Source organism: Peromyscus leucopus, chromosome 1, assembly GCF_004664715.2.
Source record: "Peromyscus leucopus breed LL Stock chromosome 1, UCI_PerLeu_2.1, whole genome shotgun sequence".
Classification (NCBI taxonomy): domain Eukaryota; kingdom Metazoa; phylum Chordata; class Mammalia; order Rodentia; family Cricetidae; genus Peromyscus; species Peromyscus leucopus.
This window is the reverse complement of record NC_051063.1, coordinates 170,756,871-170,776,513: the sequence shown is the minus strand read 5'-3', so window position 1 is coordinate 170,776,513 and position 19,643 is coordinate 170,756,871. Positions and strand designations below refer to the sequence as shown.

Here is a 19,643-nt window from a genome sequence, read left to right as displayed (position 1 = left end):
CAATGTGAATAAGAGTTTAGGGTCTGAGTCAGACACACAGTAAAATATTCATGTTACTCTACACCTCCTCCTACACATTTATATCTTCTTTAGATTATTTCCAATACCTAATATACATACTGCATAGACACTAGTCTTTTTTTTTAACTGGGTCCGAGTTGACAATAGTCTTATTGTGTTGAGCACAGGACAATGATAAAAGGAAACAATACATTTTTCACTGTAGAGATACATTTCCACGTAGTTTGTTTCCAAGGTTTCAGTCCCTAAATATCGAATCCATACATAGAAAGGACCTGTATTAAGTTTCTTACTATGTTTGCATATTTATTCGTGTGCATGTCCCACAGCCATGTGTGGAGGTTAGGGGACAATTTGTAAGAGCCAGTTATCCAGGGACAGGGGATTGAACTCAGGTGGGTGAGCAAGCCCTTTATCTACTAAGCAATTTCACTGGCCCACATTTGTTTGTACATTTATTTCTGTGTAGCAGTTGGGAATAGGTACTGAGATAGAGTACGGCAGGCACTCTTCCCAACTGAGCCATCTTGGTGGCCCATATACTGAGTTTCTTAACCTCATGCTGACATTTGCAGCATGACCTCCTTGCACAAAGCTCTTTTTTCTGATGACTGTTTTTTGTGGTGTGTAGTGGTATATGTGTGTATATAGATATAGTTTATGGAACTGGAGAGATAGCTCAATATTTAAGAGTCCTAGCTGCTCTTCCAAAGGACAGATGTTCAATTCCCAGCACCCACATGGCAGCTTATTCCTGTCTGTAACTAAGGTCCAAAAATTCAACACCCTCTTCTGTCCTCCTCAGGTACCAAACAGGCATGTTCTGCAGAGACATATAAGCAGCCAAAAGGCCCATATGATGCATCTGGCATCATAACAAAGACACCATTCGAAATCCAATGTCAAGATGCTTTCATCCTGTCTCCTAAAAGTCTGATGACTTTCAGCTCTGATCCATTTTAGGTCTTTGATCCATTTAGAGTTGATTTTTATATGTTGTTAGGTGAAGGCTTAACTTCATTCTTTTACCTGGATATCCCATTTTCCCAACATCCCTTGTTTAACTGATCATTCCTCCATCCTTGAACAATCTTAGCAGACTGATCAAAACTTATCTGGTCACAGAGGGTCAGATGGACATCAAGAAAGCCTTCCAAGTTCTGTAACTCAATAGGACAACTCTGTTTCACACCTAGTAATTCAAAAGAGCCAGAAGAAATGAATGTTTGTAACAAATAGAAAAAGTGACAGATGAAATGGTGGATATGCCAGCTGCTCAGATCTGACACATATTATAATATATATGCAAAACTGTGCCCCATAAACACACATATTGATCATATCAACTACTCTTTAATTTACTCATGGCCAATGTACATGAGCAATTCTGAGCTTTCTGATTCTATTTCACTGATCTGTATGTCTGCCATTACGTCAGCAGTAGACTATTTTGATTGTTGCAGCTTTGTACTAAAATTATGAAATCATGTAGGATGTCCTGCAATTTTATTCTGTTTTCTTTTCTTTTTTTTCTTTTTTTTTTTTTTACTCTTTCACAACTGAGACTTTATTGGTTGAGTACACAGACATTTCAATTCTTAAAACATGGACCCAAACTCTAAGAGTCATACATTGTATTCACGTACCCAAAAGAGCCATGTATTGTTTCTCTTTGAACTTATTCCAGTGATGTTCCATCCTAAACTTGGCAAGTTTTCCCTAAGACCTCACATAACAATCAAATGCTCACAATCCTTAATTACACTGACTCACAATTTTATGCCACATACAGTACATATTCAAAATTTCAATCTTTCAGAGCACATTATCACAATTGTTAGGAAAATGGACTGCCATGACCAGAGACAGTTCTGACAGGGCAAGGACAGAGGAGTGGTTTTTTAGGATACAGTTCTACTAGAAACGTGAGACCAGAAATAACTAAAAATATTCCAGACACAAATGCATGACCAAGACTTCAAGTATGCTTTGTGTTGAAGGATATAAAACTAGCCCCTCGGTGTTCTGGGGGTAAGGGGAGAGGGTGGGAGGGGGGAGAATAGGGGAACCCATGGCTGATATAGAACTGAATGGTATTGTAAAATAAAATAAATAAAAATTAAAAAAAACTAGCCCCCTCTACGGAATGTTATGGTGACCCCCCGGAACAGTCACAGCCTCTCCTGGTTCAGTATCCTGCTTTTTTCTGGTTGTACCAAAAAATAAACAATCAGCAAGTGATTTAGCCTCTTTAAAAAATCATTTACACTTAAAAAAATGGGATGAGGCAGGACTTCCTCCCACCTTTTAAAAATGTTTCTAGAGCTACTAAAAAACTCGCATTTACAAAATAGTTGATAAAAATATTCCTCTGGATTGTACAAGAAGGGACACTGACAGACACGATGGATGGTTAGTCGGACTTGGCTTCTTTCTCTTCGACTTCAGAAGCTGGACTCTGGTTCTTAACATCTCCATTTTCTGCAGGCACATCTGTTGTTTGCTGGTCAGCCACCTCCGCCTGTTTGCCCTTTGCTCCCCTCTTCCCTTTTATTTTCACTTTTTTGTCTGATGGTTTATCCTTTCCGCGGCCTTCTTCAGCTTCGCGTCCACCTTGGCAGGGGCGGGGTTGGCCGACAGCCTCGCCAAGAGCCGCTTGGGCTCTGCCTTCGCCGCTCCAACCACGCTAACCTTCCTCTTGGGCATCTTGGCGGTGCTGGGTAGGAGGCATTTGCGAGGCCGAACCCGTCACGGAGCTACACCGCCTCGGCTGCCACTGCACGTACTCAAGATACTTTTAAAGCCAGGTATGGTACTTGCCTCTAACCCCAGATCTTGGGAGCAGAGACAGGTGGATCTCTGGGAGTTTGAGGCCACCCTAATCTATATAGTGAGTTCCAGGACAGCTAGAATGGACTTCTCTATTTCTGTGCAAAATGCCACTGGGGTTTTGATCTGATGTGCATAGAACTGATAGACTACATTCAGTGATACTGTCATCTATTTTTTTAAAAAGTCTTTCAGACAAGCTAGCTCATGCCTGTAATTCCAGGCACTCAAAGAAGCTGAGGCAGGAGTACCAAAGTTCTAAGCGTGCCCACCATAACCATTCAGGCCAGCCTGGTTAATTTAGTGACATCCTGTTTCTAAATAAAAATTAAAAGGCAGACCTTAGAATACAGCTCAATAGTAGAGCATTACTTACCATGCACAAAGCCCTGGGTTCAATCCCAGTACTGCAGAACAACAGTAATAATAAGATTAAGTCTTCCAACCCATCAACCCCAATGGCTGTCATTTCTCATCTTCATTCATCATCTCTTAATTGGGAGTTTGCTGAGTGCAAGCCTTTTATCTTCTTGGCAGAGTTAATTCTAAGTATTTAATTCTTTTTGGCGCTCTCATAAATAAATACTTTCTTCATTTCCGTTCTAATTGTTCACTGTTAAGTCTGGGACTGTTGCTCGGGGGCTAAACCCTTGCCAGGCATGCAAAAGGCCATAGGTTCAAGCTCCACTACTGTCAGGAAAATCAAAAATCTAATTGTTCATGGTCAATATTAGTATAAAGAAATACATCTCACTTGGGCATGTTCTTTTCATTAGCCAACAATTTTGCTAGTTTTATTCATTTAGTTCTGAGAACTTTCTGTACAATGTTAAGGAGTTTCTATAAACAAGTCCTTGTCATCTACTATCTATCTATCTATCTCCCACCTCATAATTGGGCGCGTTCATTTCATTGTCTAACCTAATGGCTCTATCTTAAGAGTCAAGAGACTCTTAAGAATGCTACATAGATGGTCACAGCAGCATCCTGTGTTCTTCTTGATCTTAGAGAGAAAGAGCCAGTCTCCCCATTTAATATGATATTGGCTGTGGGTTTCCATGTGTTGCCTTTGTTATAGCAAGCTGTACTTCTATCATGTTTTCTATCATGAAAAACACTTTTTTCAGAGTTTTTCTCATCAATGTCTCTGAAATTTTGTCAAATTTTTCTTGATTAAATCTTATTGGTTATTCAATTCGATTCCATCCCTAAAGAACCAGTTTTTTGTAGGAATTTGTCTATTGCATCTAGGCCACTCAACAGTGAGCATGTAACTACTGAGTGCTCTTGAAATTCTTCGTATTCTTGAGAATGGATAGTGAGGTCTCACATTTTAGTAATATCCAACTCCTGTAAATAGAATGGTAACAGACCCAGAAGTTAGAAAAATATTAATTGAATTCTTGGCTTTTGAAAGTGCAAATTCAGAATGCAAAAGGTTGATTAGGCCTTTAAATGCAAGATCAGCACTCATAGATAAATGGATACAAAATACATCTGATATTGGATCTCATGATTATGATGCTATTTTGATAGGAGAAGTAATTTCTAGAAATTTTAAGAAAAATCAAAATGTCAGATGTTTTAATTGTGGTAAAAAAAAAATTCATCTAAAAAGAGCTTGTAGGCAATTTATTCCTAAAACCAATGCTTTTTCTAGAGATAATGCAAGGAGAAGGCCCCAGCCTTCTGGAGTATGTAGAAGGTGTGGCAAAAACTGACACTGGACTAATGAAAGCAGATCAAAGGGACAGACACGGTAACCCTTTGCCAGCAGGAAACGACTTGGGGGCCTCTCACAGGTCCCAATATCAAATTTGGTTCGATAATTCCCTGTTATCATGGAGGGAACTCCTCCACAGAGTAATTAAGGACCTAATTCCTGTTGCCAAAAACCATATGTATGACAAAACAGCTTCAATAGATAAATTCAATAAAACAAAATTTTCAAGAGAGACCATAAAACAAGTATTTTGGCAAACTTCTATAAATGATCATAGACCAAAGTTTAAAATACAAAAAAATAAAATGGCATTGAAACTGAGGGTTTGAAAGACAAAGGTATAATTGTAACAATAATTTCACTGAAATCTTGGCATCCAAATTTGCCTCTTCAGGAGGTCAATATTCAGCTCCTAGGGATTGGAACTCTATCTCAGGTAAAACAAAGTAGAAGATGGGTTGAGTGTATAGGGCCAGAAGGACAGATAGGAAAATTAAAGCCATATATGGCTAATATAGCCATGAATTTATGGGGATGTGATTTGTTGCAGTAATGGAAAAGACAGATTAACATTCCCCCAATCTCAGAAACAAATTGTAAAATAAAGATTGCTTCTGACAGAAATATTAAAAGGTATTATCAAGAACAGTCACAGACTGTTCAAGTTGTACATAAACAGGGCACAACAGCTGTTGGTCTTCCAAGGTACCAACAGCTCTACCCTTAAAATGCTTAACTGACAAACCTGTGTGGATGGAACAATGGCCTCTGACATCAGAAAGATTACAGGCCTTAGAACAGCTGGTACAGGAACAGCTAAATGCTCAACATATTGAAGAATCACAGGTCCTTGGAATTCTCCTATATTTGTCATTAGAAAGAAATCTGGAAAATGGAGAATGTTAACAGATTTAAGAGCCATAAATTCAGCTGATGGACTCTTTACAGCCTGGAATTTCCTTGCCCTCTCTATTAGCTAAAGGATGCTCTATTATAGTGATTGATTTAGAAGACTGCTCTTCTACTATACCTTTACAAGAACAGGAAAAAAGGAAAATTAGCCTCCACAGGGCCTACTTATAATAATTCCCAGCCTGTTAAAAAGCTGCAATGGAAAATTCTTCCACAAGGGATATTAAACAGCCTCACCTTATGTCAATATTTTGGACAACAGCCATTGGAAATAGTTCAGAAACAGTTTCCTGAATCTGCAATTTATCATTATATAGATGATATCTTACAAGCTGATTTAGAAGCAAATACCTTAGAAAAATGTTTAAAGAAACAAAGAAAATTTTGCCTTCTTGGAGACTACAAATTCCCCCTGAAAAAAATACAAAGAGGAGATTCCATTAATTACCTAGGATGTAAGATAGGTTTACAAAAACTTGAACCACAAAAAGCACAAATCAGGAGAGATAATTAGGAACTCTTAATGATTTCAAGAATTGCTGGGAGATATTAACTGGCTATAGCCTATATTTGTATTGAAAAATTAAGAACTAAGTAATTTATGTTAAACCTTACAAGGTGACAAGGACTTAAATAGTCCAAGAAAACTATCAGCTGAGATTGAGAGAGAATTGGCTTTGGTAGAAAAGGAATTACAGAATGTACATGTGGATCGCTTGGATCCAGAACTTGACTGTATCCTGGTCATACTATCCTCCACACATTATCCTACAGAAATTCTTATGCAGAGAGTAGATAAACAGAGTGAAAAAATTAAAGTTCTATGTAAAAAAGGTTCTGAATTGAATCTGAAAGGAAAATTGAGACTTCGTCAATTAACAGGAATGGACACAACAGAAATTGTAGTACCTTTTACTAATGCTGAAATTTCATCATCATGGATAGAAAATAAACCTTGACAAAGAGCTTGCAGTAATTTCTTGATACAAATTAGCAACAAATATCTCCAAAGCAAGAGACTTCAATTTATAAGAAGAACTAATTGGATTCTTCCTCACATTATGTGAGGAACACCTATTTCTGGAGCCCCTACATTCTGTACTGATGCAAATAAATCAGGAAAGGCAGATTATAAGTCAGGAAATTTAAATAAAGTAGCTCAAAACCCTTATGAATCCATTCAAAAATCCGAATTATATGCTATTCTCATGGTATTATAGATTTTCCAGAAACTCTTAATACAGTTACTGACTCTCTGTAGCATGAATCTTAAAGAGTCGTATTAATAAAAACAAACCCAGGGCCAGGTATTGGGGTGAATGCTGGAAGATCAGAGAAACAGAACAAGCCACAGCCACCTCACCTTGCCAGTATCTCAGTTGATCCTTTTTCCTCAGACTGGAAGCCTCTGAGTCCTTATCCAAATGGATCTCAGCTGAACTGCTTCTCGAAAGCCTGAAAGCTTAACCAGGCTTTAGTTCCTAGTCCTCACACCTTATATACCTTTCTGCTTTCTGCCATCATTTGCTGGGATTAAAGGCTCTTGTTACCAAACCTGGCTGTTGCTAGTGTGGCCTTGAACTCAGAGATCCAGGCGGATCTCTGCCTCTGGAATGCTAGGATTAAAGGTGTGAGTGCCACCATTTTTTGGCCTCTATGTCTGTCTAGTGGCTGTTCTCTTCTCTGACCCCAGATAAATTTATTAGGATGCACGATATATTGGGGAATACAATATCACCACAACTCTCAATATACAGAGTTATTTTACATAATGAAAATGTTGAACTTATTCCAGATGACACACAATCAACTTAGTTATTTATTGAATTACATAAAATAATTAGAAATAGAAATCATCCCTTGTATATAACACATATCAGGTCCCATATGGATCTACTACCAGGCCCTCTACCACAAGGTAGTCATGGAATTGATCAGCTGTTGGTAGGAAATATGCTAGAAGCCTCAGAATTTCATTTAAAACACCATGTTAGTGCGGTGGTGCCTCACGCCTTTCATCCCTTCACTTGGAGAGGCAGAGACAGGCAGATCTCTGTGAGTTCGAGGCCAGCCTGGTCTACAGAGTGAGATCCAGGACAGGCACCAAAACTACATAGAGAAGCCCTGTCTCAAAAAACAAACAATAAAATAAAATAAAATAAAAAATAAAAAACACAATGTAATAGCAAGGGTTAAAGAAAAATTTTTCTATCACTTGGCAATAAGCCAAGGAAATGATAAGGAAATGTCCTACTTGCTCTAGGTATAACTCCACTACCTGCAGGAAATAATCCTAAGGGTACTCAGAGAAACAAAATTTGGCAAATGGATATGCTTCGTTTTGCAGAATTTGAACATTTAAGTATGCATGCCATACCATAGACATGTATTCAGGATTTCAATGGGAAACTGCTTTGAATTCTGGAGAGGGTGATTCTGTAATCACACTTTTATTACAGGTTATGGCCATTATGGGAACAACTGCGTAAATCAAGGCTAACAATGCTCCAGCATATGTCCCTACTAAACTGAAACAGTTGTTTGCATATTACAACATAAAACATACTACAGGTATACCACCAAATCCTACAGGACAAGCAGATCTAATCATACTTTAGAAGAAATGTTTAAAAAAACAGAAAGGGGCCGGGGCGGTGGTGGCACACGCCTTTAATCCCAGCACTCGGGAGGCAGAGGCAGGCGGATCTCTGTGAGTTCGAGGCCAGCCTGGGCTACCAAGTGAGTCCCAGGAAAGGCGCAAAGCTACACAGAGAAACGCTGTCTCAAAAAACCAAAAAAAAAAAAAAACAGAAAGGGATAATAAAGACCCCCAAAAATAGATTGCACAATGCTTTATTAACTTTAATATTTTAAAATGATAATGAGAAAGGCCAGCAGCTATGCAGAGACATTGGATAGTAGGAAAAATGCTGAACTAAATCAGCCTGTATACATTAAGGATGTGTTGACTTCAGAATGGAAACCAGGATATGTGTTATTTTGGAGAAGAGGTTTTGCTTTTGTTTCCACAGAAGAAAAGCTATGGATGTCATCAAAATTGATAAAGATTGGATTTGAACACGAGAGTGTTCTTGATTAGTAGAGATGATAGTTCATCGAACAGTATGGCAATTCAATTTCACAAAAAGGAAACTCCCTAAATTTAAGATATGGGCAGTGTTTTGTTTTGTCTCTCCAGGAAAATAAAAGCATCCAAATAAAGAATCTAAAGACAATGCCGTAAGAAAAAGAGCAAATTAGTCTAATGGTAGAGCACACTTCCAATAATATAAAATCTCATAAATCTTCCCAAATGTTTGTTTCTGCTGTTTTCTACAAACATACAAGGGAAAAATAGTCTTTTTGTAGTCCCACTTCAATTAAAAATTAAAGCTGGTTTTGGAGATGGAGCATGGCTCTCTCCTTCTCTAAACCCATGCATGCTTGTTAAAGGATAATTTAAAATCTCTGTCTCATGTCAGAAGAGCCACATAAATTGAAACAGAAGAAAAATAAAAATTAGGGACTGTTCTATTGCTACTAATCTCATAAAACTTTAGTTTTATTTTGACTCTTTAAAATTTTTCTTAAGATATAAATATTATCCCAAAATTTATCATATATATATATATATATATATATATATATATATATAAACTTTCTGTCATGATATTAATGATCAGATAGAGTACTACTGATTCTAGAAATAGACTTCATCTAGCCATCTAGCTTCTTATACATGATTTTCAGCTTGAATCTGAAGCAGGTAACTAAGAACTAAGTTTGTGTACTCCAGTTATATTTAATAGATTGTGGTCCCTTAACCTTGCTGATATCTGCTGCATATGACATTTAAATTGTTTACATTTCCTGCAGTAAACAGTGACAATTCCTAACAGTGACCTTTGAAGTCTGCAAAAGATGGTTGGGGACCCAAAATGATGAATACACCTGGATTGTGATGATGCCACTAAGCTGGCAAACACCACCCAAAGATCAGCTATGGACTACAAACTACTCAGGACAATTTCAAGTCGGTTAGCTAAGATTGTCCAGCCTCATAGACGACTCCACCCAGGACTTCAGATAAACCTTGCATTATCCCATCACATCGAGACTGGACAACAGCTAGCTTACCCACGATGTAACCATTATCTTAATTTTCTCTGGATCCCCTAAAGATGATGTCACCCCCAGGCAGTAGAATGTAATTTTATGAACACAACACCCGCATTTCCAAAAGGCAGAGTGGTTGGTTTTTGGACATTCAATGGATGTTTGTCATCATTTAGAGGGGTTGGTCACAAGTTGTTGAGGGACATACTGAACAATGGAAATGAGATTCAGGAATCTTGTTCTGAAAAGAAAAGGGGGGATATAGTCATGATAGGATAAAACAATAGATCATTGTGTCAACTTTAAAACTAGAAAAATGACTACTAGTCTCAAATATTTCACATTGGTATGCATTTTCATATATTATGATACAAATTTCATATATATGATACAAATTTAAGGTGATTTTTGTTATGCTCTATAAATGTTTCTACTCTTATGTGAGATATTTTTGTATATTGAAACAAATCTAAGGTTATTTTTGTCATACTGTATTATATGCTTCTATTACTTATTTAAAGTATTGTACCTATGGCACTCATTTGTAAATGTAAAGTTCTAGTCCTAGAAAGCTATATAGGATAATAAAAAAATATAGATTAGTAGTTAGTTAGTCATCTATAACAATCAAACTTACAGTCATGTTAGGTATGTTTTCAAGGTCAAAGAGAGACATATTTTAAATAGATAGATTGTCTTCAATTACTTTAGAGACCTACAGACTATTACACTTTAATGTTTTAATGACAGCGCTTTTCATAACAGTGAGACATGTCTGCTCCTGGCAGCCCTCATCTACTTCATAAAAGGATGATGGCCATCAAGAACCTCCATATGGAGTTTGCTTTCTTTATAGCAAAAGCTAGCAATTTGGGTGAGAAACTGCCCTTGCCTCAACTGCTGATGGTATGTTGTCCAAACTAGACAAGCAGGACATGAAAGAAGTTGACTGTCAAACTTTGCCAAGACAAGGTAGGACAGTCCTTCAAAAATTCCCGCTTCACAGTAACGTCTGTCAGATATTCTAACTCTGGAGGCCAAAGATGGATGTGCCAATGTTACAGAGGAACCTTGGGTGACTGTCCAGGTAGCCAGGTGACTCTTGTTTCTAAAGTTTTGGAAGTTGCTTCCTCTGCACTTCCTGCTTACTCAGGTAAATTATATACTACTTGGGTCTCTGATGGACTTGAAGACTAGATAGGTATAGTTGTTTCCCTTAGACATAATAGAAAGTACATTAGGTACAAAACTTTGGACTCTTCAAAAGAGGATATATAATGAAATATTTTTTCTAAATTTACCAAATATTAATGGACTGGACATTGTAAATGTATTTCATACTTGGGAATTGCTTTTATTGTATACAGTTTTGCATTGTTAGAATTAAAACCTTTCCTTTTTACTTAGAGAAAAGGGAGAAATGTTGGAAGAGACTTATCTGTACAGACTATAGACTGTGCCAATAAAGCAACCTTGAATATAGAATGGAGTCAGCATTTGACTGACCAGGATTAGCCATAAAGTTCTTGGAGGAATTTGCTGGGCAGCTAGAGAGGACAGGAAGAGACTTGGGAGAAGTTCAGGGAAACTTGTGGTGCTGGAGTTTACAGAGAATAGAGAGAGAGGGTCAGCCAATTGCTCTGCTTTCCCTGGAATTTTTAGGTTTTATCTCAGTTTCTGAATCCTGGGTTTTTATTATTCTAGAACAAATTAGGTGATGGTTTCATCTGGCAGCTACACTGAGCAATATAATTGCCCACCCATCCTGAGACAAAGGCTCTATAACCTGAAGGACAGAAATCAGGCTGGGATTGACTGGCTGATATGAGCTATTAGGGACACTGTTAACATCACCCATCAATATTAGAACCTGGAAGACAATACAGGAAGGACAGACAGACATCACTGGGAAAACTGTTGCTGTGGGATGCTCTGTATGTCAAATGTGTTGCTCTGATTGGTTAGTAAATAAAACACTGATTGGCTAGTAGCCAGGCAGGAAGGATAGGCGGGACAAGCAGAGAAGAGAATTAGAGGAAGTGGAAGGTTGAGGAGGGATGACTGCCAGCCACCATCATGACAAGGGAGATGTAAGGTACCGGTAGGCCATGAGCCACATGGCAAAGTATAGATTAATAGAAATGGGTTAATTTAACATAGAAGAAGTAGATAACAAGAAGCCTGCCATGGCCATAAAGTTTATAAGTAGTATAAGAGTCTCTGTGTTTATTTTATAAGTGGGCTACGGGACTGCTGGGGTTTGGCGGTACTTGGAGAGAAGCTCTCCAGCTACAAAGTGTTTTTTTAAAAACAACGTCAGACAAGACTGTATTCATAGGAATGTTAAGAAAGAGACTGTCAGGCCCTAGGATCTGATATAGGGCTCTAGGGACTTTCATGAGTTGTAACACATTCTAAGATGGGCTTCACAGTGATGCAGCTGCCTTTGAGTCACCCACACTATTATTCTCACTAAGGTTCACTAAGCTAGACTAGGCTTTAACTGTTTCAGTGGTATATCTCATAGTTGCCACCTGTGTGGTTGTGGTGGTTTGAATGTAGTTGGCCCCCATAATGTCAGAGGGAGTGGCACTATTAGGAGGTGTGGCTTTGTTGGAGTGGATATGGCCTACCTGGAAGAAGTGTGTCGCTGTGGGGGTGCCATTTGGGGTTTCCTATGCTCAGGATACCACTAATTGTCTCAGTTGACTTCCTATTTCCTGCAAGATGTAGCACTCTCAGCCCCAGTGCCACACCTGCCTGCACTCTGCCATGTTCCCCATCATGGTGATAATGCACTGAACCTCTGAAACTGTAAACAAGCCACGACAACTAAATGTGTTCTTTATAAGAGTTGCAGTAGTCATGGTGTCTCTTCACAGCCATCAAAACCTGAAGTAGGACAGTGGTGAAAGCCATGTCTTCCCACCTCTCAGGAAAAGCCACACAATATCATTCCACATGAAACCGAGAACAAGCAGTGTTTATTTTCCTGTACAAAACTTGGTTCACTTAGCGTATTACCCCCCAGGTCCATCCATGTTCTCAAAACACAGAATTTACTTTTCATAAAGCTCAGTTGTATTACAGTGTGTTCATATATCACATTTTCTTTATCCAGTCATCCACTGATGGATGAGTCCTTAATTTTCCATTCTTGCTTTTCGAGTGACAAAGCAAGGAATAATATAGATCTTTGCTCTGTCTTCAACAGATCATGAGTCCCTGTGTTTTACACACCCCAGAGTGGGACCGCTGGATCACACAGCTGACAATGCCTTTGACGCACAGAAATTTTCAGTTTTTGTGAGGCCTTATTTGTTGTTTAGTTGTTATTGTCACCTCTGCTTTTGTGTCATGGCCAAGAGTATCACTGCCAAATCCAATGTCACTGAGCTTACATCACAGATTCTCTTCTAAATGTTTTATAAACTTTGTTATTGCATTTAGGTATTGATCCACTTAGAGTCAATGTTTGTATAAGGAATTAAGAAACAGGACGTGGGCGTGAAACAACCCTCTCTGCCTGAGCATCCTCTGTACTGCTCAACTCTTAGCATACTTGTCAAAAATCATTTGGCCACAGGGTAGGACTGATCAGAGGGATGGTCTGACTTGGTGCTCTTTCTGGTTGTGGCTGTGGTAGGTTTTGCTGCAGGTGGTTGTTTTGGTTGTTTTTGAGATGGGTATAGTCAGAAGTTTTCCTGTGTCCTGCCTAGGCCCTGCAGTCTGGACGAATCCCTCACACCCACATCCCACAGCCACTTGATCTCAAATGAACAAACAGAGACTTATGTTATTTTCAAACTATATGGCCTAATGGCTCAGGCTACTCACTAGCTAGCTCTTACATCTTAAATTAACCCATTTCTATGAATCTATACTTTGCCACATGGCTTGTGGGTTACCAGTACTTTTACTTCTTGCTTCTCCTGGTGGTGGCTAGCAGCATCTGCCCTATTCTCCTTTCTTCTCTCTCTCTCTCTCTCTCTCTCTCTCTCTCTCTCTCTCTCTCTCTCTCTCTCTCTCTCTCTCTCTCTGATTTGCCTGCCTGGCTCCATCCTGCCCTGCCATAGGCCAAAGCAGCTTTATTTATCAACCATTCAGAGCAACACATATTCACAGCACAAAGAAAGACATCCCACAGTGATGGGGTGTTACTATGTAGCCCTGTCTGGCTTGGAACTCACTTGGTAGTCTAGCCTGATCCTGAGCCCATGGCAACCTCTTGTCCCCGTCCTTCAACTACTGGGATTATAGGCATGACACCCCACAGATGGCACCATATTTCTCTTTTTTTAAATTGCATATCCATTTACTGATTGTTTGATGGTAGGAGGAACCTAGAGGGCCCCAGCATTGTGTCCACAGTGCTGATGCCTGTAGTGGGAGAAGGGAGTGTGCTTTTGGCTGCAGTACAGGCCTAACAGTCTATGCTAGGTGGAGACTGGGTTATTGAAAGAGAGTCACCTGCTATATTACAACTGTGTGTCACCAAAGAATGTTTGTCTTCATACCCTTGGCTGAGAGCTCTGAGAGTTGGGGGTCTATGCTGGCTAGTTTTATATCCACTTGACTCAAACTAACTCATTTTGGAAGATGAAACTCCTGTTGAGAAAATGCCTCCCTTCTACCAGATTGACCTGAGGGAAAACCTGTGGGACATTTTCTTGAATGATGATTGGTTTGGAGTAGATCCAGCTCTTTGGCGGTACTGCCACGCCTGGGCTTGTGGCCCTGGATTGTGCTGTTTTATTAACTCAACAGAGATTCTAACTAAGACAGAGTCCCTATGAGGAAAAGTGGCCATTTAGAGTACACTCAGCCTTGACATTCTTTCAGTTAACTCCTGGCCACAGGAAACAGAGAGGTGAATATTTACATCTACCACAATTAGCACAATGAGAAAAAGATGTGATCATTAAAAATAACTGTAATTTTAATGTAAAAAATTGCTATATGACTTTCTCCCACCTTCAGAGTCTTCCAAGGACTGCCAGAGTAAATATGATTTAGGCTGCAGCCTAAAGCACACTCTCTCCCCACCCTCACAGGCAAGGACTTGAAGGAAGACACATGGCCAGCCTAGAAACATAGTACTTACGGGAGTACTAGGAGAGAATACCCTGCTTATTGCCTCATCTCTCCTAATCTACCTTCTCACAGAAAATGTACACCCCAAAGGAACAAACAGATGTCACACACAACCAGAGAGTTCTTCTCCACTTGCTTGATGTGGATGAATTTATCATGATGTTTCTTCTCTTTTTTTTGTCTACGACAGGTGTAGAACCTGTTGATTTTGGACCTCCAAAACCAAAAGAACATCGGCCCTCATCAAGGGGTATTATCGGCATTGTTGCTCAATGTCTGATGGGGCTGATTGCAGTAATATTTGTACTGGTTTTCCTGTGGCGCAGCCGTCGTGGCAGGTGAAGTGTCTTACGCCGTTCCACCTAATCTTCCATTCCCTCTATGCTTGGGAAAAGGGAAGAGGCTTTCCTCACTTTGTGTCTGGACTCCATCTTCTTCTCTCTGCTATGTGTCTGCTGTGTTCCTCATATCACTGCCTTCCTATGTCCTGTACCCCACTGTCTGTCGGTCATGGTCATTCCTTTCCCTGTGAAGTTTGGGGATAAATTGACTTCATTTTTCACCAGGGAGCTACAAATTGAGAACAACATTAAACAGATGGACAATGAGCCAACCAACCTCAATGAGCCAACCAACCTCAATGAAACCTCAAAAGCAGCCTCAAATGTGAAACCTCAAAACAAAGAGAAGAAAACAGTAAATTCTTTATTTTGTTGTCACAGCAGCAGGGATGGAGGGAGGGACTGTGATAGCCTAGTGGGGGCAGAAGAATCAGGGTCTTGTTGACAAGTGAAAGAACCCACCAGTGGGAGACAAAGGAGTGTGGGTTGAAGACCGAATATGCAGAACACTGAAAGAACAGACCCTTGGGACCAGGATGTCCCACTCAACCAAAGTACCATCCCAGCACCAGTTAGAAAACAGCAAATATGATGGGGTGAAAGGATCAAAGGCTAGGAGGGGCTGGTTAGATTGGAAAAGGAGGCAGCACCAAGAAAGGCAGTGGCAGCCATGGTGTGAATGCACAGCAAGGACACCAAGCAGCTCCCAGGAAACATCGGCTCCCAGGGTCCTTCCCAACTGAGGAACCAAACAACAGTGACAGTGTCTCCCATTTCTTTAGGGCAAGAAGTAAGAGCATGCTCAGTGAGGACAACTGGACCCATCCACCCACAGTAAGTAAAGGCACTGACCCTCGGGAATCAAAGGTCCCACCACCTGCCTGTCCTTCCATGGCATCCTGGACACCAACCACTGTCTCCTGTCTGGCTTACAGAGCAGATCTTCTCTTCCCAGCCTCTAGCTGGCATTTTATTTAGGTTGCCAAGTAGCTCCCAAATAAAGACATGGAGACTTATTATTAATTATGAATGCTTAACCTTAGCTTAGGCTTGTCCCTCTAGCTCCTTCACCTTAATTTAATCTGTTTCTATTCTTCAGTGTCTTACCTCAGGCCTTTTTCCCCTTCTTTCCTGAGCCCAAATTCCTCCTCCTACTTATTCTCCCTGCCTAGATGTCCCACCTATATATCCTCCATCACTATTCTACATTCAGCTTTTTCTTAGACAAGTCAGGTGCTTTAGGCAGGCAAAGTAAAACAGCAACACATCTTTACATAGTTATACAAACACAACACATCTTTACATTGTTAAACAAATATTGCACAACACCAGCCCTCAGGTGCCTTAGGTCCTCACAGCTTTCCCAGCCACAGAAGACCAAGTCAGAGCTGAACGGAGACTCAGTGCACCTAGGCTAGGCTGGCATGAGGGAACCACATGTCCAAGAGCAAATTCCTCACCCTAATGCCTTCCCTGCTGTCTGTGAAGGTTGTGGGCATTCATTCTCCCTTAGGAAGACTCTCTACTGTGTGTGTCTGGGTGCCATGGGCCACTGTGCTCCTCTTTGTCATAGGAACAAGTCAGTGACAAATACCACTGAGGGAAGAATAATCAAGGCTTTGTGAACTTGGAGAACTCCTGAACTGAAAAATCCAGGTCTCTGTCCTTGTTACCTCTCCTCTGGTCCTAATAAGCTAGGTCTGTGAAACAGACTCTGGAGGATGCAAAACCTCTAACTGAACTTGGGCATTACCCCCTTCAACCCCCACCCCACATCTACTACTACCTCCTGCCACATCCTTCGGGCTACAAATTACAAGTCTCAAATGAGCTTTGCACTTCCATGCTCTGGTATCTCTTCTCTTGCTTCCCTGGGTCACATGACAACTCTCCTAATGAGGTAAGCACTGCCACTTTCACTGCCTGCTTCCTCTCAGATGTCTCTGGAGAGATGGGGACACTCAGAGCCACAACTGTGTGTCCTTAGTTCCTCGTGCAGCAGACGAGGAGCTGCACCTCTCTCACCCGTAGGTTGCTCTCCCAAATTCTGCCCAATACAAAAGAGGTTACAGGTGTGGGTGAGCTAATCCCTGTGTAGTTCCCAGCACAGACCCAAAGGAAGAAGGGCCACACCCCTCTCCCTTGTCTCTGCTCATCTGAACTGCTCTGGCCTTCAAAGGAAAGACTCTATTCCAACCAGTCAGAAGTGTAGGCTCTGGGATCTCACTCTGACCCCTCCTCTGTCCAGCCCCCTAGTCCCTTGAAGTCTGGCAGATGGTTTCAGACAAGAGACATCCTGTCATGTAGAAGACTGCCAGGTTTCTTAGAGATTGACGGGAGGCATGCTCAAATATGAGGGTGGACATTGTCCAAAGGGCCCCTGCAGATGAAAGGCCCTCAAGGAGCGAGAGTGGACAATGGCCAGGGACCACGGGCTGCATGTTAAAGTGGGTCGGGTGCTGTCTTCTAAAGTCTCTGGCACAGGAGGCCCTCATGAGATGCAGGACAAACAGACCATGTGGGTTGACTCTAAAGGAGGGGACTATTGTGTGTCTATGTTCCTTTCCAGAAGGCTCCAGCTACATAGTAACCTATATCCTTCTTAGCAATTGAGATGGTCACTTAGAGAATTTAAAGGCTGGAAATGTAGTCCTATTGCTAGAGTGCTTGCCTGGCTGCCCCTGGCCTTGGTTTGATCCACAGAATCACAGTGGAGCACACCTGCAGTCACAGCACTTGGTCCCTGGAGAACATGGGGACTCCCTGGGCTACATGAGAGCCGGTTCACACCAACACACACACAAACTAGGTTTAGGGTAGATGAGATGCTTTAGTGTGTAAAGCGCAGTTTACAGATCTGACACCTGAGTTCATTTTGCGAAACCTGAGGTAAAAGGAGAACCCCCTCCTGCAAGTTGTCCTCTGAGATGCACCCATGTCTTTCTGTCTGTCTGTCTGTCTGTCTGTCTCTCTCTCTCTCTCTGTCTCTGTCTCTTTCTCTTTCTCTGTCTCTGTGTGTGTGTGTGTGTGTGTGTGTGTGTGTGTGTGTGTGTGTGTACTGAGACTGACTGTATGATCATACTTTTCAGGTGGATGGAGCTTCACATTATTTTGTTGTTGTTTTTTCAAGACAGGGTTTCTCTGTGTAGCTTCGCTCCTTTTCCTGGAACTCACTTGGTAGGGCAGGCTGGCCTCGAACTCACAAAGATCCACCTGGCTCTGCCTCCTGAGTGCTGGGATTAAAGGCATGCGCCACTACTGCCCGGCTAAAAAACACATTTTCTTTAAAAAATTAAACATTTATTCTGTGTGTGTGTGTGTGTGTGTGTGTATGTGTAGTCTTGAGACTGACTGTATGATCATACTTTTCAGGTGGATGGAGCTTCACATTATTTCCTGAAAAACAATGTCCAGCAACCCAAATCCCTAACTTCAGCCTTCCCATCTCCACCAGCAACAACAACAGTCTTCTGAAATAAAAACACAGTGATGAGACCTGTCCCACTAACTGCTGCTCATGTATTCCCAGTCTCCTGCCCCTCACTGGGCAGGGTGGGGGAGGAGAGTCCCCAAAGGACACAACTCTGCAGCCCCAGCCTTCAGAGTCAGCAGAGAGAAAGGCAGATAGTGGATTGGGTAGCCAGTGGTTAGCAGGAAGGGAATGCTGGTGAGGGATTGCACCCTTTAGACCACAGAGCAAGAGAAGTTAATTCCACTGTAGCCAGGGAATCAGCTAAGTAGTGATCAGAAACCTGGCTGTGGCAGAGAAAAATGGGCTGTGGTAGGGATGACCTCCACTGGGGAAAGCCCTCTGACAGTTAGGTGACTATGTGTGCAGGTTCCTGGCATGTGATCACGGCCATCAGAAGGATGACAATGTAGAGTGGATTGTGTACAGTTCTAGGAGTCCAGTGGTAGCCACTCTGTACCTATTTCCTGACATGAAATTTTTGCTGTACACATGGCGGGCCATGAAATCCAAGGTCCTGCAAACAGAAAATCTCTTGGTTGGTCACAGCTGCAGTTCCATGGTGGAGAGATACAATCTCCCATTCATGTCTGTTTGGGATTCTATTTCACCTCTCAGCTGTGACTTGTTCTCTAGTCCCACAAAGCTAAGTGGTCAAGCCTTCAGCAAGCACATGAAGCACTCCTCGACATTTGCCCACTCTGTTCTCAGGTCTTCCTTACACACACTACTGTCTCCTTAGCTCCCTGACACTAGCTCCTTCTCCTACTGGGGAATGTCTAGTGTCCTATCACATACTCCAGATTCCTCTCTTGCTCATACTTCCTGCTCTTGTCACCACTTAGCTCTGTGGGGCCCTCTGTTCTAATTGCATCTGTCTCCCTGTACACCTCTGCCCCACTGCTGTGACAGGAGAGTAGTAACTGAAAAGGGTGCATCAGGAAAGAACCTAGTTGACCAGGAAGACTCGAAGCCTGTTCCCACCTGACTTCATACAGTAGAGCATACTCAAGGGATGCCAGGGATAGGAGCTGGAGAGGTGGTTCAGTGGATCTAAGTACTTGGCTGCTTTTCCAGAGGACTCAGATGCCCATCAACCACACAGCTAAAAACCTTTTGTAACTGTAGTCTCAGGGGA

The 19,643-nt window shown here is 41.3% G+C and overlaps 1 protein-coding gene and 1 pseudogene across 1 annotated transcript in view; one reads left to right on the top strand and one right to left on the bottom strand.

The window, feature by feature from the left end:
* Window positions 1-18,544, top strand: part of LOC114686809 (carcinoembryonic antigen-related cell adhesion molecule 1-like) — a 130,238-nt gene extending 111,694 nt beyond the window's left edge. The window contains exons 6-9 of the mRNA XM_037201461.1: window positions 14,886-15,033; window positions 15,262-15,391; window positions 15,819-15,870; window positions 18,409-18,544. Coding sequence (XP_037057356.1) covers window positions 14,886-15,033; window positions 15,262-15,391; window positions 15,819-15,830 — 290 coding nt within the window. The 3' untranslated portion in view covers window positions 15,831-15,870; window positions 18,409-18,544. The remainder of the gene's footprint in view (window positions 1-14,885; window positions 15,034-15,261; window positions 15,392-15,818; window positions 15,871-18,408) is intronic.
* On the bottom strand, window positions 2,435-2,727 carry LOC114686812 (annotated as a pseudogene).
* Window positions 18,545-19,643: the final 1,099 nt, after the last annotated feature.